Source organism: Nannobrachium achirus (genome assembly GCF_963921795.1).
Source record: "Nannobrachium achirus genome assembly, chromosome: 21".
Taxonomy (NCBI): domain Eukaryota; kingdom Metazoa; phylum Chordata; class Actinopteri; order Myctophiformes; family Myctophidae; genus Nannobrachium; species Nannobrachium achirus.
This window is the reverse complement of record NC_137828.1, coordinates 26,341,226-26,363,248: the sequence shown is the minus strand read 5'-3', so window position 1 is coordinate 26,363,248 and position 22,023 is coordinate 26,341,226. Positions and strand designations below refer to the sequence as shown.

General features: G+C 40.3%; 1 protein-coding gene across 1 annotated transcript; it reads right to left on the bottom strand.

The window, feature by feature from the left end:
* Positions 1-9,473: 9,473 nt before the first annotated feature.
* chchd7 (coiled-coil-helix-coiled-coil-helix domain containing 7) lies at positions 9,474-18,864 on the bottom strand. Its single transcript, XM_080752255.1, has 4 exons — positions 18,728-18,864; positions 13,895-13,957; positions 13,690-13,788; positions 9,474-9,801 (listed from the first exon to the last, which is right to left on the bottom strand). Exons 2-4 carry the CDS (start codon positions 13,949-13,951, stop codon positions 9,697-9,699), a joined length of 261 nt encoding a protein of 86 aa, XP_080608381.1. The 5' UTR covers positions 13,952-13,957; positions 18,728-18,864; the 3' UTR covers positions 9,474-9,696.
* Positions 18,865-22,023: the final 3,159 nt, after the last annotated feature.

Sequence of the window (22,023 nt, the reverse complement as noted above, 5' to 3'; positions counted from 1 at the left end):
CAGGGGAACCAAATCCCTTTTATGCCCATATATGGAGATCCCTGTGATGCCAGGGGAACCAAATCCCTTTTATGCCCATATATGGAGATATGGAGATCCCCGTGTTGCCAGGGTAACCAAATCCATTTTATGCCCATATATGGAGATCCCTGTGATGCCAGGGGAACCAAATCCCTTTTACGCCCATATATGGAGATCCCTTATGTCATCAATATTAAGCCCATATCTGTGAATATCTTTGGGTACCAGATGTCTCCATATATGGTTAAATGGTCCGATATACATCACTGGCCAGAAGACCAAGAAATGGTGCAACCTCGCCCTTTGCTTTTCTCCCTATAGGCATCTTACTGGTAGGTAGTTTAATGAGGAATGCAGTATGGTGGTAGGTAGGTAGTTATGGCCTTTGATGTAAGATTTTCACTTTCTAGGATAACTATATTTGCTATTCCCAGATGATGCCCTTTTAGGGTACCCCTCATGCCCATATATGGAGATCCCCAGGCTTTACTAATTAACATAAGTTTTATGCCCATATATGGAGATCATTGTCCCAATGTCATCAGATATATGGGCATAAATGGACACAGGCAAACTAGATGGGCTGTATGGATATCCAGATGTGTGATGTAAGTGTTTTATTCCAAATGTGGCACCCCACAGACATATTTCCAGAAACAAAATCCCTTTCATGCCCATATATGGAGATTTCTGATGTCATCAATCCCAGGCCCTGTAAAAAACATGGTTGCTATGGTATGAGCAACTTATGTCTCCATATATGGAGATTCAACTTCAATGAGTAACCATGGCAAACTGTCAACTGCCCGTATGTCTTGATAATTGGTAAAACAAACTTTTGGCCTATTTGTGGAGATAAGCGACCAACGGTCGCTTATCTCCCGATTAGGGAGTCTTACTGGTATATATATATATATATATATATATATATATATATATATATATATATATATATATATAAATATATAAATATATATATAATACATACAATACACCATGGAACGTATGGCACATTTCAACAACAAGTAAATTCACAGTGCTGTTAAGTAAAGGAAACACATCATAAAAGGACATTCAACACGGTCATGTTGAAAGAGAAGATCTCTGAGAACACAGACCTGTTCCTGTCAATGCCAACCCAACGTCACGCCTTTGTCTGCAGAATTCAGCTTGATCTTTTACATGTCTAGTTGGCGACCTGGCCAACTCGGGAACGATGTAAATAGGGAATGAATGCCCCGCCCTTTAATGCAAACCCCATTATACCTGTTGTTATAGGACCCGTTTTGACCATCTGTCTGCCTGTGTCCATTTATGCCCATATATGGAGATATCTGTATCTGTCTGTCTGTCGGCGTCCATTTTATGTCCATATATGGAGATCACTGCAGATATAGTTCTGGGTCCATTTTATGCCCATATATGCCCATATATGGAGATATCTGTCTATTTGCGTCCATTTCATGCCCATATATGGAGATCTCTGTATCTGTCTGTCTGTGTCCCTTTATGCCCGTATATGGAGATCTTTGTGATTCTGCGTAAATTTTATGCCCATATATGCCATTTGCGTCCATTTTATGCCCATTTATGGAGATCTCTGTATCCGTCTGTCTGTGTCCCTTTATGCCCGTATGATCTTTGTGATTCTGTGTCCATTTATGCCCATATATGGAGATATCTGTATCTGTCTGTCTGCGTCCATTTTATGCCCATATATGGAGATCTTTGACCATCTGTTTGCCTCTGTCCATTTATGTCCATATATGGAGATATCTGTATCTGTCTGTCTGCAATCCATTTTATGCCCATATATGGGGGCATTCATTTTATGCCCATATATGGAGAACGCGCGTGCCCGTGGGACGAACGGTTCTCGAGATACGCGGATTACATACATACATACACACTCACAGAGATTTTTTGTTGACTCATGTGGCGTACGTGATGTCAGAGCCTTTTATGAAGTGATGTCACAATGAGTCAGAGCTTTCGCCGATTTCCTCCGGAACAGCCTGATGTCAACAATCAACCCCGCATAAGGATATTCCGAACGTTTCGCGCCGGTTCGGGAAAACCGCGCGTCGGGTCGGGTCGAGACCCGGCACTGCACTCCGTGCCGCGGCGGGGAACGCGCGTGCCGAATCTGAAGCCGGTGGGACGAACGGTTCTTGAGATACGCGGATTACAGACACACAGACAGACACGCAGAGACTTCTCGCATTTATAGATAGATACCAGTAAGACGCCCTAAGGACGAGAGGCGGCCTCACCCTAAAGGGCGAGGTCACGCACATGAGTGTGTGCACACTGCTGGGCGAGCGCTGACGCTTTGGCCTTTTTACCAAAAAAGAAAAAAAAAACAGACATCACAAGCTCTTTAAGTTGGACAAAATGTGGCCATATTTTCCCAAATATGGAGAGGACTGAAGTCTGACATAGACAGAATTTATTTGCACAGACCTGTTCTGACATCCAGGGCTGCTGAACGGCCAATGAATGGCCAAGACAGAATTAATTTACAATGACCTGTTCTGATATCAAGTAGCAACCTACGGTTGCAATAACACTCATTTTTCCGGTCAAATGTTCATTGGGTTAATACAACAGAGGTAAAGCAGCAACTGTGTTTGAATCTGTTCATAGCTTCCTTTGCCTGTTTTAATGTTTCACTATATTTATTATGGGAGAGACTACCCCAGTTTTAGCCCTGTACAACTTTGTGAGTATTTACTTACTGTAGGGCAGCTGACACAAACAAACACAAAGGACCACAGAATCAAAATAATCAAATGGAGATGTGTGTAATGAATACCGAAATGCAAAAAGGGGGGGAAGGCTGGTGGACAGTGTTTTGTGCCACTGTCAACTGATTTATGTAAAGCGATGAAAACCAAATGATGCTTCAACCTGGGAATTATGTAGCTGAGATCACTCTATTCGGGACATTATTACATTATGTTCATGTGACCTCTTGTCTTCAAAGTAACCAATGTATTTTTTGAATAAGTAAGTGATAGTGCTGCCATGCATTCAAATACTGAAGTAGGTTCACTTGAAAATGTGTGCATGCATTTGTATGTTTGTAGCCTGCAGCTTGCTACAAACAAAGCCAAACCTTTTTTTGTGCGTGCGTGCGTGCGTGCGTGCGTGTGCATGCATGCGTACGTGCGCGCGCGTGTGTGTGTGTGTCACCATACCAACTTTGATGAGGCAGTATTGGGGTGTTTTAAAAACATAGGCCTATACTGTATATATTCTTTAATTTCCGCTTAAGTTAATTATCTATGACAAAAGTTTTATTTTGGACATTGTTGGTTTCTGCCCAACAGCAGAGATATACTGTATGATTATTGTGCATTACATCTACAAGTTCACTGTTTCAGTTTATCTATGTTTTTCTCCAATTGCACACTGTTGTTGATGATGGATGGACTGTCAGAAAAATGAGAACTATTTGCATTTCCAGCCACCGAAGAACTTTAAAAGGTGCTACACTACATGTGTGGACAGCAGAGCACACAGAAAAGACGACTCCACTTGCAAAAGCCTTAAGGTATACCATTATGTGTTTTGAGTAATATTATGTACCGGTAGTTGATTTAGTATTATGTTGTAGCCTAGATGTCTTTTCATTACTTTATGTTGTAGCGGAATTTTCATTAGCATTACTGTATGTTTTAGAAGTGTTTTGAAGTATTACTGTATGTTAGAGATGTTTTGCTATTCAAAGTGTATCTAATCACTATGTTCCTCTCTCTGTTTATTATTTGTCTGTTCATTTGTCCATCTCCCCAAAAGACTTTACTGAATTGTGAAGACAGAGTGCATTCAAAGCTGCCGGGAAGATGAACGTGTCAAATGAGTCCTCCTCGACCTATAGCAGTGCAGACATTTTACAAATCTCCAGCACAACAATCAACCTGGTCCTGGGAGTCCCCATCAACAGCTGGGTTCTGTGGTTGGTATTAACCGGACCAGCTGGTACAATGGCCTCGGACTTCTTCACACTCAGTCTGAGTGTATGTGAGATCATCTTCAGCTTGTTGCATTTTCCAGCTGTTATCGGGGATATTCTCCCCTTACAATTATTCACTGCTGGTTTTATGTTAATTGGACGTCCTGTCTTCCAGAGCTGTATCTGCGTAGAGAGATTCATGGCAGTGGTTCACCCAGTGCTCTTCCTCAAGTTCAAACCCCTCAGGTACAGGGTGGCTTGCTCTGCGTTGGCCTGGTCGGTCATCAGTGGGGTTTCACTATTGTACATGTTAGTGGGTTTTACCAAAATATTGCGTTATTTTAATTTTGGTACATGCCTATTTTTCATGTCAGTGATGCTGTTCTGCAGCCTCGCCGTTCTCAGGGTTCTGAAACAGCCCATGCCAGGGGAGATGGGGAGGGAGAGGGAGAGGGACAACAGCATGAAGAGGAGAGCCTTCATTATCATCTGCCTGATCATGGGGTCATTTGTGGTAACTTTCTTTATTTGGAGCATTTTTTCCATTTTAGCTTTACACGGCCTCTTGTTAGATAAGTACCCTTTAGTTATAGGTATATGTATGTCTATTACTGTGGTCACTGGGTTTGTTCAGCCACTGCTGTACCTCTGCCAAAAGACGGGCAAACTTCCCTGTTAAACCTATACAAGGCACGTAGATACTGTAATCACAGTTGGAGGAGGAAACCGGCCACTCTACCCCAGAGCCACTGCCGCCCGTGAACTCACAATAATTATAGGCCTATCTGTAGTTATATTAATTCATCAAATATAGTGAGAGGTCATGGCTAGTAGGTGTTCAATGATTGATGTCTCTTTGCCATGTTTCTTTGCTGTCAGTATGTTGTAACCTTTGGTTTGTGTTCAACAGTGTAACAACAGTGTACAGTAAATGTTTACAGATATAATCCAGATGAGATTTATTTTAATTTTAATTTTAAATGATTTTGAGAACTGGACTGATAGCATCCCCCACTACAGGATAATCTGATAATATTATCTTACCATATTATTTTAAACATGCACACACTACAAAATGTAAAACAATGAGTCATCATACTCCTTCTTAGGGGATCCTATTCAGGTTTGCCAGTTGTTGGTTGTTCAGTTTGAGGGTCCTTCACATTAAAATGTTTGAGAAACGCATCTCACTGCAAGCGGTTCAATGCTCGCTCGCTTCCACGATAGGCGCATGTTCATTTAGAGCAAGGCAGTCTCTCAGAATAGCCTTTTCCTCTCATCCTTTGACCTTTCTATTCATCTACAAAATGTTTTTAAACCCACCAGTATGCAGTGAAACGCCAGGTAACGTTGCTAAATGTTATACACTGCTATGGCACAGCTACACCCTGTGCCAACGTATGCCACTACTCTACACATCACCCATCTGGGCATTGGCAGACGTAGGGACAGGGCTTAACATATCGTACATTAACAATGCTTTCATACCAAGATAATGTTGTGTCCTGTAATGTGTCAACAACACTATCTCTCACCTGGGATACATTGGCAAGCATATTCATCCACTGTAGGACAGGAAATACATTATGGATAGGAGAAAATAATGTATACCAGGGCAGGAATTTCAGGGAGGCCATGAAGGCCAAGGCCTTCATTGCCCCTCAGTTTGGCCTTGTGCCCCTCCAAAAAATGGCATGCCCTGAGGCCACAGTGGCCTTAATGCCCCAGCTGACTGTACCACTTTCTTCTCTGTCTCTTTCTTGTCAATATGTAGACGCCAGTGTCTCTTTCATGTCATGTAGACAACGGTATCTTTTTTTTTATTCTCGTCCACAGTATATCTTTATCCATGCCTTACCTCTTATCGCTATACACGTCTTTGCATTTTTTTTTACTATTTTGAAAAACATTTTAAAATACTTCAAATAGCCTATGTAAATCGGCACATTGTGAGCTTGTAGATCAGCTATTTGAAATATTCAAAAATGTGTTTTTTCTTATTTTATTTTTTTTAATGGTTAAAAATGCCAAAAAGGTTTAGGGATAAGGGGTACTTCTGGAGCTCATTGGAATGAGTCCTTAGGGTGCCCTCACACCAAAATACCTATGAGAGTGGAATCCGCGTTCCGCCAATGCATTTCAATGAGAAGGGAGCGTTTTTTGCAGAAATCCTCTGCTGGCATGAAACCGCTTCACTCTCATTGAAATGCATTGGCGGAACGCGGATTCCACTCTCATAGGTACTTTGGTGTGAGGGCACCCTTAAACATTTTTAGGTCAATTCAAGACAATGGTTTCACACTTTTGTTTTAGATTGTATGTAACTGCTTTAATTAATATCTGTTTTAGTCTCTTGAATATTTATTTTTTCTTGTATTCTGTCTTCTGATTTATATTTTAATATTGCTCTATGTAAATGTATATTGCTGTTGAATATTGTATTGTATCTTGGCTATATTGCAAATGAGGGCCTGACCCTCAATTATGCTCAGAGTTTAAATGAATGAATGAATGAATGAATGAATGAATGAACTTTTACTTCAATACATTTAAAATAAGAAAATATTATGTTATTCAACTGGATTATCATTGGACACCTCTTTACTCAAATCAAATATAGAATATAATTGCAAGTCACACATCATGATATTGGTAATATCCACAGATTCCACACTGTTCATATTCAAAATAGGCACTCAAAATGCCTGCTGTCCATTGTTGTATGCTGATGTATAATAAAATAGGTTTAAGGTTGTTAAACTGATTTTGCTATATCCATCTGGATGTGCTTCATATTGCTCAAGACTTTCTCTTGTTTGATCTGGTGGGCTTTATCCTTTATTTCAGTTTGGTTCCTTTTGTTAAATGTCTTGACCCATAGATTGAATTGATTGAATTTCATTGGAATTAAGACATTTTGCTTAATATCCTCTTAATACCCGCTCAAAGACCCCTGGACTTTTGAGAACCACTGGCGCCAGTACACCTAGAAACGCCATTGCAGAGAACCATAAAATAAAATGTCTTCCAATCCAATGAATAATGTGATTTTAACTTAACAGTTTAAGAGCTGCATTTCTCAAATGCCCTTTGACATTAACACTCTTATAAATAGCCCAGGTTTTTTTTTTTGTGCAAAAGTCTAAACTTCTTTGCCAAGAATAGCAGATTGGATGGCCCACTTGCAGCGCGAGGCGTTGTGAGCTTGTAGATCGTCTATTTTTGGCTAATGTTACACACAGAATAGGGATACTATAGGGTTCAAGTGGTTTGTGTTGGAAAAATAAAGTTCCTATCACACAAAGATTTGGAGGACGAGCTGTAGTAACTCTGAGGACACCCTAAGGGTCCCGGCCAGACCCCCTGTTGAAGACCCCTGTACTAAGCTCTACCCTTCAAGCAAGTATATGTTAAATCATCTGACATTTTTTTTTTTTTGCATTCGAGACATTGGCATTTGACTAGGTGCCGTTTCGATCGATTATTCGAGGTCAGTTCTAACACACACACACACACACACACACACACACACACACACACACACACACACACACACACACACACACACACACACACACACACACACACACACACACACACACACACACACACACACACACACACACACACACACACACACACACACACCCCTGCCTATAACCATTATTATAGCCTAAACATCAAATTTAATTTTATTAGATTAATTTAAAACACACCATCCTTGGTTCTGATGACTGGTACTCCTTCCTGGCACTAGACAGATGGAACTAACCCAAGCAGAGCTGAGGAGACAGTCAAGAGAAACTCCCTGGCTGGAAGAGTTAGCAATCAGAAATGTAAAAATGTAGTTTTCAGAACTCTAGCATAGTGGTTCTCAGGGGGGTCCCCAAATTATTTCGGGGGGTCCCCAGATGATTACCTTAATGTGCAACATTGTTTTCTCCCTCAACAGTAAACAAACCAACATAAAGTTTAAGCGTGTAGACTGTAGACTATAGAGGGTATCTGCACATTTCGAACATTGGCCAAATTGTCAAATATTAGAAGCAGAAATTGTGAGAATAGCCGATCTACATGTTATACAAAACGCGAAAAAAGAGAAATGCTTCTGGGAACCCAGATGATACAAAACGTAATGCCTCAACTCCAAGTAGAGAACCACTGCTCTAGCAGGCTAGTGGTACTCATAGTAGTCTCAGAGGTCCTTGAGGGGATTCCACGGGGTCCCCAAGGCTATTTGAAAATAGACAATTTACAAGCTCATAATGTGATAAAAAAAAAACTAAAATTAAGCATTTTTGAAACATTGTCAAGGGCTTGTCCCTGGCACCAAATATTTTCAGATGGGGGACCGTGGCCAAATGTAATTATTTGGGGGTCCTTGAGATGAAAACATTTGTGAACCACTGCTACAGCACAGCTGAATCTCAGACATGTGCAAACAGAACACATTTGGGGACAGTGTTTTCTTTCCTTTCTATTCTGCACCCAAACGATGTCTTGTCCAAACCATTTTTTTAAAGAACAAGGTCAAATCATCCTGGAAGAACCGGGATGGAAACACCTTAGTGACATCATAACTCTGAAGGCCTTTCACCTTGTCCAGGACCAGAATGTTCCATTAGGGAAAACAGTGATTCCTGGCCAGCCAACCACTGGACAGCATTCAATTCAAGACATGTGGAAAAATACAGCATTCTAGATTAATAACTTCAAACCCAGTGAGCCATAGAAACCGTTTTGATGTTGACAATGTCAACTTGTGACATTTTTAATATCATAATCCATGTAAGTGCATTCAGTTACCAATCATCACGTAAAGTACAGGCAAAGGACTTAAGGCAGTGCAATGAACAATACAGAGCATGTGTGTCTGCTAAAACCCAGTTTCCACTGGAAAACCAGTATATTTCAGGTCAAATATTGTACATTAATTGCCAGTATAGGCAGGGAGACATTGGCACATCAGTCAAAGTTATTTGGATGTGACTATATCCACAAGAGATGAATTAGTGTTAGGTATGGACACGTCATCGATACTGAAGATATGGATGCGTGCAACACTGCAATTTCCTTTTGAGAATCGTTCCCCACATTATAATACTTAAGGTTTATTTACTTTTATATTTTTTCTTATGAAACTGAATGTGCATCTATAGCCCTCTCCTCATAGACACACATGCATGGTGGTCACCATATCACACACAATCAGCCTCACAAGGTAGGAGAACAGATCGAAAGTGTACTGCGTATGCGTGTTTGTTAGATTTTATTTTACTAAAAGAAATATTGGGGTATTTGATTATCCCATGTTTTCAGCTGATGTGATGCATCCTAAAGAATGTCCGCTTAAAAGTTAAATCATAAATTGCAGGCATTACAAGCAAGTGGGAACTGGGGTTTATTTGGGCAAGACAAGTCTTTAACTCCAGCAATGCGCTCTCTGACCCCTCAGGTGCGTTATCCATATAACTATTCAACAAATAAAACCATGGAGGGTCAGAAATAAAAGTCCATATTTTATTGTACCATAATATACCTCACACTGACAAGACGACAGACGTTTCAACTATCCAGCCTTCATCAGCCGAAAGACAACTCCTGGTATTGGCGTACAAATACAAGAGGTAATGCAATGTTGTAGAGGCACCATAGTTTGCTGGCATTTCTCCTGGCCATGCCAGTCATTTTGGATCATTGCGTCCACGGCAGACGGTTCAGTATGGCTTCCCTCCCATAGCAGAAAGCATTTCCCTCCTTTCCTCTGCCGTGGGCATATCCGGTTTTATACCACTTCTTCTTCTGTCCAACATTATGTCATGCTGCGTGGACAGAAACACACAGAGGGGTTTAAAAGTACAGCACTCCACACTCCTGCTATGCTGCTTGTGCAAGGAAACAAACTACGGTAGATATTTGCTTGAAACAAATCCTCTGCTAAATTGTGTGAGTCAACAATCTGTTTGGAGAGACCATAGGGGTGATAGCAAAAGATGATGCCTTAGTCCAATACGTTCAGTGGAAGGGGGGCGCCATCTTGTGACAACCGCCACTATTACAATAAAAAACAACGAAGTTCATTTCCAAGAATGACGTTTTATTTCATCTCTTATTGATTTTTGCAATGTTGCCATCTTTCCTCTTACTGATGTTCGGTTTGTATGTTGTAAATGCATGTAAACATTTGCCTGATGATGACCTTGAAACATTGTGCCATTAATCCGATTGTTTTAACCTCCTTTATGTTTTCCCTCAATGTACCCTAAGGCAGCGGTTCTCACTGTGGCTCAGAGAGGTCCCCAAATTACTCCTACAACTAGGTACCCCTGGCCCATTCAATTAGGATTATTTTGGGGGTCGTGGCCTGAAAAGTTTACAAAACGCTGCTTTAAGGGACTGTATCTGTGGCATTTCTTCCTGACTGTAGTATTAATGGTTTCCGATGGGAACGCTTTGTATTTACACATTAGAAGTACCAGCAGCATGAAGAGCATCTAATCTGCACTAAGCCATGCAGGTTTGGCATTTTTATCCGTATGCAAAATTGGTGCTTATTTTCACTAAACCTCAGGCAACAGTGCAGTAACTGAACAAACATGGCGTCTTCCCTAGACCTATATTTTGAGGGTCAATGATCATAATGAAACTATTCTTAAAGTTATCACATGTACCTGTGCCATGCCGAAGGGCAAATGAGTGTTGCCAGTGTTTTTTTGTTCTTTCTTTTTTCTTTACTGACTATATCTACTGCATAGTACTGTGTTCTATTCGTCTGTCATTCAATGTTATATGAGATACTTAAATGGTTTCCTGCTGAAATAAGCTTAGTCTTTTCTAGGATCTCCTTTTAGTAGACCTTGTACCAGTGAACTGTACGGTCATGAAACTGTACCTTTTCCTATGCAAACTCCTAATAAAGTCTTCAATCGATCAATCAATCAAGCCAATATAATAAACATTTTACAAATTATGCCAACTTATTTTAGCCATTTGCAAAATAATTGTTTCCACAACAACATAAAGGTATGCTATACACTCAATTAGTTCCAACCTGAGAAGGCCTGGTGTGAAAACCTGAAAAAAGAAGGAAAAAAAGGGGGGGCCAGTAGGCCGGAACGAGGCTCGAACAGTAACCATACTTTAGGCTCATACTTTGGTCATCAAATATTTTATGTGCACTATCCAGTGCACATAAATGTGATGGTAAAAATGTTATTATATTGTAATGGCAGCACTTATTTACACACCAGTATGCCACAGGTACATGCAGGGGTGAAATGCTGCGGGCTCGGTTAGGCTCGGCGAGCCCAGACTTATCAAGCTGCACGCACGCAGTCAAGATGTGTGACGGCGTGGTCAACACTTCAATCAACTACCTAGCTGCTTTGCATAACAATACTCGGGTAGGCAGGCCTCACCTACGTCCTCATTTACACTGTATACAGCCAGCAGGACGTTCGCCTAGCATTCTTTGCAGACTTTACTGTGTGTGGGTGAGTCTATGTAAAGTTATTTTATATAAAACTTGAAAGGAAAATACATTAATTCAAACTAAAATAAAAACAACAAATTAACAATGTAACTAAATAATAAGAAATATAATTACATTAAAATGCCTTGTGTTGAATACAGTATTTCAACTAGCACCAAGTGGCAGGCGCGTGCACGTGACGTGCACATGCGCGCGCACGTGACGTCATGTCATCCATATCACACCACTGGGTACATGTGATCACAAGAGTAGTTTCATTATGATCCTTGACCCTCAAAACATAGGTCTAGACGCCTTATTTGGCTGATCGTGAAAATAGATGTTTTGATAATGGCACACATTTCTCTATGCTGTTTCTCACAGCTTTTTAAAACATGCGCCTCTCATATTGTAAACATTGTCATGCTTCCTCCAGCGGGCATTTGAAGCTGTCACGAGCAGCTGTGCAGTGTGCACCAACGTTGTCACGTTCCGAAGAAAAAAAGAAACCAAGACTTTATTTATTCAGGGAAGTTTTGCTGGGAGACTTTGGTTATGGCTGCAGTGCATGTTGCGTCAGCAGTAACGTACCATGCTCCTCTTTTTCTGAGAACAAAAAAAACTCAGTGTTACTGAGCCTCTACAACTATGAAACTGTGATGTTTAAAATCACGGTTGATAGTAAAACAGAGCTCATGTACAAAAGTAAGTAATAATAGTAAAAGCAGTTAATAGTCCCACCTGTAGTCGCATCCCCCAGGTTGAGGTCTACTGCTACAGTACAGACCAGGCCTAGAATTTCATCGTTTTAGGGGCACGGCCATTTGGCGGTGGTGTCAATTCTTTTACGGCACAAAGGCCAAATGCTAGGGCAGGAAGGCCATCAAATAAAACAAAGTTTAGTCCATTTAAATAATTCATTGAATTTAAGGGTGAAGGATGATTTTGAAATGTAGACTGAAGTGAAAAAAAAAATGAAAAAAAAAAGATAGTAAGTACGAAAGCTGAGAGGGAGAAGGAGTAGATGGAGCAATTCATAACCCATTTTTCAAAATTGCTTTAAAAGTCAAGTGTAATTATTGTTATTATTTCTATGGCCATTTCTGAACTTTTGTCTACTTCCCGACCTTCTTCACTTTCTACTTTTAGCAAATGATGGCTTTGAACTTTACAAAGCACACAAGATAATTAGAGACCGTGAGAAGAATTGTCACATTGACATCATCCACCGGTCAGTATTCTTTTGCTTAATGTCAATGTTAATAGAGCTGTGAAGTTTGACGTCATTTACACATCCTACCTGGTTCCAAGCTCACAACGTGCCGATGTAAATCGTCTATTTGAAGTATTTTAAAATGTTTTTCAAAATAGTAAAGAGAACAAAGGCAAAGAAGTTTATAGCGATAAGGGATAGAGCTGATAATCTCAACGAAAGACACTGTTGTCTACATGAGAAGAAAGAGACACTGATGTCTACATATTGACAAGAAAGAGACAGAAAGGAGAAAGTGGTACAGTCACCTGGGGCATTAAGGCCACTGTGGCCTCAGGTCATGCCATTGTTTTGAGGGGCACAAGGCCAAACTGAGGGGCAATGGCGGCCATGGCCTTCATGGCCTCCCTGAAATTCCTGCCCTGGTACAGACAATAAGCTGTCTCACCATTTAGGTCAAACTGAGTCAGTACGCTTTGGGTCAAACACACTTCGAAATTGCAGCTAAGGAAGATGACACCTACTTAGGCGGCATTCTTGACAATAAATACGCAAATAAAGTGACATTCGTGGTCAGTGTGGATACTCATTAAACACGGCAGGTTAAATTAATTAAACTTTATATATAATAAACGCTCCCGGTGTCTATGGCCAACAATTGTATTAGTTGGCTTAAGCCTTGTTCATACATAATATCCAAAAATAAAAAAGAGGCGACTGATTTGAAATCTGTTTCTTCTCTTGAGTATTCATAGTTCTCAATACAGTAGGTTCCATTTTGAGAACATACCACAAAGCTGACCGTGTAAAATGCATGGAATATAGTAATTGCATTGCTGCGATGCCATTTACGGTATATTTATTATGATTATTTGCACCGTTTTCAATAATTCATAAATAAAGTAATTGACAATGATTTTCAAAATGGAATCATAAACTCATACTGAGTTGCTAAAATATTTTTCAACAGATTTCCCAATTATTATTATTTTTTATAAATATTGATTAAGAAAATAGGACACTCACCCAATATTTTCTACAGTTCTTGTATCTCTGGAAATATGCTGAACACATACTCTTGTTGTAATTGTTGACATTCATACATTTCTGAGACCCATCACTTTCCTAGAAAAGCAGTAGAAGTAAAATTATTAATAATTTAATTTAACACTGAAAAATCTTACTCATGTTGCAGACAGATTGGGAAATATTTCTCTTCAAATCGCCTTACTTCAATACATGGGTTTATGTCTTGATCACGAACTTTTCGTGCATTTTTATTATCCATTTGGATCTGTAAACAGAGATGGAAATATTAAATTAAAAGGTTTAGTAGTTGTACAAAGCGTTTGCATAGTATATAGAATTAACATGCATTACGGTTATAGCTTGAACACAACAAATATAAACAAAATTATGTGACATACATTAGAGTACATTATGATAGTAAAGCAAAGCTATTTTCCATGAAATACCAAAGACGAGTGTGGTATTATATTTACGAAACTTGACACAGGAAAACACACATGGAGACGACATGTATCTGGTCTTCCTATGTACGGTTTCCATTTTTTCTTAACCTCGGTTTAGGCCCCCCCCAAAACCCCGGTACACGGTTTTACACGGTTTTACAATCTTATAGATTTTAACGAGATAAAAAAAAAAAAAAAAAAAAAAAGATCAAAGTGCTTTATTTATAAAGCAGATACAAAAGTTACCCACAAAAATGCAGTAAATACTATTGGGCTATACTAAAATAAATTGTAAATAGCCCAAGTCAATTTAATTTGTCATAGGTTAAAAAAGTCCTTACGTTGTCACTACACTGTATGTTAAAAAAAAGCAGCTGGGTTGGGCTGCGATATCTGAATTTCCCCTGCGGGATAATATAGGTAGCTATTATTTTATTATAGTATTGTTGTTTTGTTTACAGTTGAGTGAGAAAACAATGTTGCACATTAAGTTAATCATTTGGGGACCACCCAAAATCATTTTGGGACCTCTCTGGGGTCTCGACCCACAGATTGACAAACACTGAGGCATTTGCCTGGCTGTGTGTACTGGGTCAGAGGTGTCAATTGGGTATGGCAAGCTATGGCAGCTGCCATACCCTTGGCTACAGGGGGAAATAATAAAATGTACTGTAATCGTGCCCGTTGCTAAGGTATGGCAACCTGACTGGTGTCTTGCACACGCGCGAGGGCGCGCATGCAAGACACCAGTCATGTTGCCATACCTTAGCTTTTTCTGAATTGACGCCGCTGTACTGGGTGCTGTGTCAAGCGGCAAGCGCACACACTGCATAGTAAACACTGATGGAGTAGAAGACTTCTTAAAAGTTTTTAGATTAATATTAGACAATTTGCTTGCATACAGCCGCGTGCCGTTCTGCATCGATTCACTGACGTTACATAATTGTTACTTTTAGCCTACGTTTGTTGTTGTTTTTCCTCCTGAAGGAACGTGGCTAAATCGTTAGCATGCTAGCGCTTTAGCCCCGTTCCTTTAAAAGCTGATCTACACAAGCTTGTGGCTCGTCGACCGTGCAACGTGTTGTGAGCTTGTAGATCCACCGTATTTAGCTTCAAGCTAAGCCTCGTGCATTTCTTTAGAGACCAGGTCTCCCTCCAGTCCAGCCAGCTGCTACTATTATCTGTGTCTCCTCCTTCAGGAGTGATTTCTGCTGCTTCCATAAACACGGCAGATGCGGCAGCGGCGCACATGTCACGTGACGGTTTTCGGTTTTGGCTTACGAGACCGTCAACATTTTATAACACCGTATCAAACCGAAACACCGAAAAACCGTACAACTCTTCTGGTCAAGGTGCTACTCGCAGCCAGAAAAAAAGCAATAGCATATGCACGTCCACAGGGACCCGCCCCCCTAATCTAGACACACATGCACATAATGTAGGAGGCAGCAGGATGTTGTGTTGTTGAAAATGAGCGCTTTCAAACTCTGACACTTGGAAAAATAATCACCTGCACAGAATGTCTTGACAGAAAGTAGCTCATAACATGTCTATGGTGGATTTTTATGAAACAAAAACTTTGCAGATAGAAAGAGGATAATTCAAGCTTTCAGTATGCCGCAATGTTGAGTTTAACTTTGTTTAATGCAGTTAGATAGGACTTTTCTGTTTGGATGTAAGGGCTGTCAATGGCAAAAATCTCCATGTAATGGAGAGATTTACACAGGAGGATACAGGAAGAGTTGTTCCTTGAATAATGGGAGAAATGGACTGAATACACGACCCTGAAGAATGACACCACAGAGACAGATGATTAAAAAGGACTCTAATATGATAATGAAAATGATAAATGTTGACCCTGTGAATATGTGTGCATGTGACAAAATAAAAATGTAGTTTAAAAACAAAAAAAAGCTAAGCTATTTTCCAAAAATAGCTCCTAAGAAGGTTTTGGAAGGACTGTTGTTTGATCTTTTAAATCAGGGGTCTGGGACCCTTAGGGGGTTCCCAGAGTTACTACAGGTGGGGTGCCAAATCTTTGTGTGATAGAAACTGTTTACATTAACCACTTGAACCCTAGCATCATCTTTCTGAGGGGAACATTAGCTGAAAATAGCACATCTACAAGCTCACAACTAAGGCCTCGCAGCTTGTAGATTGTCTATTTTCAGCAAAGAGGTTTAGTGTAGAGGGAAATAATAAGCAGACCAAGTACAAGCTTTCTAGAAATTCTAAGTATTGAGGGGTTAACTTGTTAACTGAAAATACACATTAACATGAATCCAGCGCAATGCTACACAAGTATATGAAATCTATGAACATTTTCATCTGCAACACAATGTTATAAAATATGTAGCGGGGGGGGGGGGGGGGGGGGGGGGGGGGGGGGGGGTCCCTGCTTCATCTCTCTCTCAGCTAAGGGGTCCTTGGCATGAAATATGTTGAAGACCCCCGTTTTAAATGTTAATTCCTACTCAATCCAACCCAATAGCCCCTGCAGACAGACCTTACCGAAGTAAAAAGTTCATATTAATGTAATCTGTTAATCCTCATTATGTTAAGGGGTCTGATATCATATTTTTTTCATGATGTGAGGCATCATATATATATATATATATATCATACATGGAGATTGCCTCTACATCTGATTCCCAGATGATGCCCTGTTAGGGCAACCACACTAATAATAGAATCCCTTTTATGCCCATCAATATTAACCCATTTAGGCCTGAACACATTATGACGCAATATTTTATGCTTTAACTATTGAAAAATAGCAGATATACAAGCTCACAGCGCGGCACCGAGTGCCGCGCTGCGAGCTTGTAGATCTGCTATTTTTGAAAAGTCGTGAACATTAGAATTTTGACCCGATTCTATAAGTGTCTTTTGAATCCTTCCCTTGGGCGTCTTACGGGTACGTTTCCAATCCGTCAACAATATGATATTTCTGTGAATGGATCACCTCAAATAAACCATCTCTTCAGGCTATGGAAGAGATTGTGTAGATTTTGGCCACCAGGTGGCCTACTGTACATATATTCCCCCATGATTTCCTTCCAACAGCACTACTAGATCAGTGGTTAATCTCAACCTTTTCAGGCCGCAACCCCCAAAATAATCATATTTTAACTGGGGACCCCCCCCCCCCCCCCCCCCCCACCCTGACGAGCACTAAGAGTTGAGGCATTACATTTTGTATAACACAGTTCTATTGTGAAAAATAACAGATCTACCTTGCAAGGTGTTGTGAGCATGTAGATCGGCTATTTTCACATTTTCTGCCTCTAATATTTGACAATTTGGCCAATATTTAATTTGTCAATTTAGAGGTCGACCCCCCAAAATGGGGACTTGTGGAAATATATACAAATTATTTTGTTATGCAAACACAGGGCAAAGTTACAGATTATTCCTTTAATGGTTTCATGACAGGTTTTAAGCCCATGCTCGGAACACTTGCTTACAGGGCCCACCTGTATTTGTGAAGCCTACCACATTTCTATTTCCATTTGGTTCTCATATATAAGGGTCATAAATAATTTCCATGAATAAATAAAAAGTTAAAGTCAGGAAAAAACATCTACAGATCTGCTATTTTTATACCTTGGGTTTAATTTCTCTTTTGGGTCTTGACTCTTGAGTCTTGAGTTAAAAAGTTTGGTAACCACTGGGATATTAGTTTAGTAGCCATCAGAAACAACTTTCATACAGAAAAAGTTAATAAAAGGCTTGTCTCAAATGTCTAAAAGCGTGAACATTGCTTGGCTAGATAGTAAACATCTTTGTCCATAAAGTCTTCACCAACACTTTTCAGAAAAGGTTTCACCATGCACATAACTTCAATCTTAACATAATTATCCTTATGCTTTGGTTATTATAATACAGTAGTTAAGTCGGTGCTCATACATTTACATGCAATGATCTTATCTGTTGTTGTTGTGTGAATGTGTGTGAATGTGAATGTCTTTGTCTTTATGTATTTTATGTAAAAACAAAACTATTAAATACAAATATATTTTAAAAAAAATATGTTGTTCACAATTCATTGTGTGAGTGTGACGTCACATAACTGTACATTTGCTATTGCTAAAACCAATAAAAGTGAAATGCAAATTAATATGCTCACAGATCAAGCATGTAGACATAAATGTAAAGCTGACAGTAACAACCCTCCCCTGCCCTTAACATAGGCACATATTATAGAAGCACAAATATAATAATTGACACACAACCCTCCTGCAACAGAACTATGCACTGATCTCCAACCACTTGCTAATTATCACAATAACAAACGTATTGCGTTGACCTTCATTGACGTTAGCAAATGCATCGGGCTAACGAAGGATATGTTGCGAGTTGAAAATAACTGCCACGGCTAAATTGAGGCTAATGACACAATGCTGCAGATAATAGCTAGGCATGCATGGATTCATACTTTTGCAATTCCCAGCCTATTCAGAAGTAGGCTAATTAGTGGAAAACGTGGTACTGGGCAACTGAAGGTTACACAACCTGCCGAAAGAACAGCATGAACAACAGAACAAACACATGATATTACTGACTCAAGTTTACTGCACAGAGTCACTTACCTTTTATGCCTCGAAAGGTTGCTTCGTTTTTGAGAAAGCCTACAGTGTAAAACCATTGCTTATGCAACCTACTACCCAATAACACTACATGATAGTGCCACTAGCACAGGTTATGCTGTACTGTGTTCTGCCTACCCACCATATTGGTTACATCGATATGTGTGACCTACCGGATCTTGCGACTCCAGAGGTCACTGTTTTGTCAGGATCGCCTGGCTTCAGCTTGATTGATTGATTGAATACTTTATTAGAAGTTCGCATAGGATTTGTATGATAGGAAAAAGTATAGGAGAAATAGGACATCACAGTTCAGATGCAAGGTCTACTAAGGATTTAAACCACAAGAAGGCACAATGGCTGGTTTACATTTGGGTCCTTTTGCAATATAATTCTTAAAGGGGTGTTTCACTTTAAAACACTGCTGGGGAAATTTTAACGTTCACTCAGGCTTTATGGGCCACAGACCGTATGTTGCTTGATATTCAATATTTAGATATTGATATTCATTTTTATCAGACACACCAGGACACCCCTCGATAATGTACGAGGGCCGTGTTTTTTAATTCGTTTTTTCATGTATATTATTATTATTATTATTATTATTATTACACTTATTATTACCCTTATTATAGCATTCTTTTTCATATAAAATATAGAATAGAATGAAGAAAGGATTACATTAATTATATATAGGCCTATCAGTGACCACAACCAAGGGCATGTAATGCGTTTTCTGTGAATCCAACATTGTTCACAGAAAACTGAGTAGAGTAGACTCAGTAGAAATAGCAAGAACACGAAACTCAAAACAACCAACCAACTAACTAACTAACTAACTAACTAATAACCGACTCTAACTAACTAACTAACTAACTAACTGACTTGTTGCTTGCTTGGGCTACTTACTTGATAGATATAGATATATAGATATATAGATAGATAGATAGATAGATAGATAGATAGATAGATAGATAGCTAATTTAGATAGATAGATAGATAGATAGATAGATAGATAGATAGATATAGGCCTACTTACTTACTTACTTACTTACTTACTTACTTACTTACTTACTAGGCTATACTTTTACATTTTATTTTAATATTTATTCATTTAATTTCACTGACAGAATTTGTCACTTTCGGTGATGATGGGGGCAGCCATGCAGGAATTATGTAAGAACGAAGCCCCAAAGATCAAACATTTTCAACCTGCCTGCGACCCTCCCCCTGCACAAAAAAGGCAGTAAACTTGACCCTGGCAACTGCAGGCCAATCTCAATCCTTAGTTCCATCTCTAAGGTAATGGAAAAAATTGTCTATGAACAGGTGGCTAAATATCTTGAAGAGAATAAACTGATCTACGAGTTCCAGTCTGGCTTCAGAGAGTCCCATTCCACAGATACATGCCTCATCTATTTGAATGATTACATCAAACGTGAAATTCACGATGGCAAATATTGCGGCATGGTCATGCTGGACCTCCAGAAGGCATTTGACACAGTCGATCATTATATTCTAATTGAAAAACTCAAAGCTATTGGTCTTGACAGCACAGCAGTGAAATGGATGCACTCTTACTTGGTGGGGAGGGAACAGATGGTGGAAGTCAACAGAACCCTGTCCCCCCCCCCTCCCTGTAAACTGTGGAGTACCTCAAGGGAGTATACTAGGACCACTGTTGTTCTTAATATACGTAAACGACATGTCATCTGCTTGTGACTGCAATCTGTTTCTGTTCGCGGTTGACTCGGCTCTCCTAGTCTCAGGCAGAGACATATTGCAGGTTGAAAAGGCCCTTAACTGCGAACTAAACATGATCTGCACCTGGCTCAATGACAACAGACTCTCAATTCACCTAGGTAAAACTGAATGTATCCTCTTTGGATCTAGTCAGAAACTTAGCCTAGTTGAGAACTTCACAATTAAAGTAGGTGACACTGTGATAGAAATAAAAAAAACACATCTGCTACCTGGGTTGCATCCTGGAGGCTAACCTATCCAGTGAAAAAATGACCACCAAGGTAATCAAAAAAGTCAACCAACGAATTCGTTTCTTGCAAAGGGTTGCCCCCGCTGATCAATAACAAATCTCGAAAGACACTAGGAGGTGCTCTTATTGGGCCCCTCATTGATTACGGAGTCCTTGTCTGGTATCGCGATGCCCCAGCTGCCTTAAAGTTAAAGCTCCAAACAGCCCAGAACAAACTAATTAGGGTTGTGCTTGGTCTTCCACCTCAGACCCACCTTACCGATCATCACCACGAAAGCGTGGGGTGGCTCAAAGTAGCTGACAGAGTACAGCATCTTGCAATGGGCCTGGTGTACAAGATTCACTACACCTCCAAGATACCCATGTACCTGGCAAACTACTTCTTAAAGGTCGAGGATGTTCACGATCACAACAGAGGCAGCTCCACTAATCATCATCAAAGTAGATTTAACACTAAGGGTCGATCCATACCGTTATAAGGAGCCTAACTAATTTCGGTTCGGCAGTAGGCGAACCCAAATATGGTTCGCATCCCCCGGTTCGGGGGGGCCGTCAACCGACTAAATTCGGCTCTACGGTGCTGACGAAATGTTGTGACCTCCCGACTTAATTTCGGTACTCAGCGGTGTCTTCTCATTCATTCATCCCGGCTTCACGTTCATATTCTCGGCTGTGAATCAAGGAAACAGCCGCCGTTTGTGTGGGAGACACGCCGACTTCCAAATGCTTGTGTGGCCGTGTATTGGGCATCAGAGAGCGGATACTGGAGACGAAGAGTGGTGGACTGGGAGGCGCGCGCGCGACACACACACACACACACACACACACACACACACACACACACACACACACACACACACACACACACACACACGCCTTTGCTGCGTGTATCGCTGCTAACGCGTCGCCGACCGTTTTAAAGAGAAAAGAAGAGCTTAAACACAACTTTGCTAATTGCTAGTGTTCCGTGTTGATATGTTTTTTTTCCACGACGAGTTGTGTGACTGCGTGATGACATGCATGCAGCAAGGGAGGCGGCACGTCTATAATGTGAGCTTGTAGATTAAATGTTTTTGACAGAGCTCGAGCCGAGCGTTTGTGAGTGTGAATGAGAGAGAGAGAAGAGACCCCGCTGGTGCTGCTGCCTGCTGGAGCTGCTACTCACTGGACCTCCAGTCATTCAGTGTGCACTGTGCAGCGCGAGGGCAAGTCAGATATGTATATCCGCCCTGCAACGCTCATTCATCGCCATCGGCCACAAACGTCGTCATGCCACGGACCTCCAATATTTACAAGCGACTTGGGC

Coding starts and splice junctions, on each gene's coding strand:
- chchd7 (XM_080752255.1), bottom strand. CDS start 13,951: ATGGATAATAAAAATGCACGAAAAGTTCGTGATCAAGACATAAACCCA. Junction 13,789..13,894: donor ACATAAACCCATGTATTGAA/GTAAGGCGATTT, acceptor CTGCTTTTCTAG/GAAAGTGATGGGTCTCAGAA. Junction 9,802..13,689: donor AGAACTGTAGAAAATATTGG/GTGAGTGTCCTA, acceptor CTGTCCACGCAG/CATGACATAATGTTGGACAG.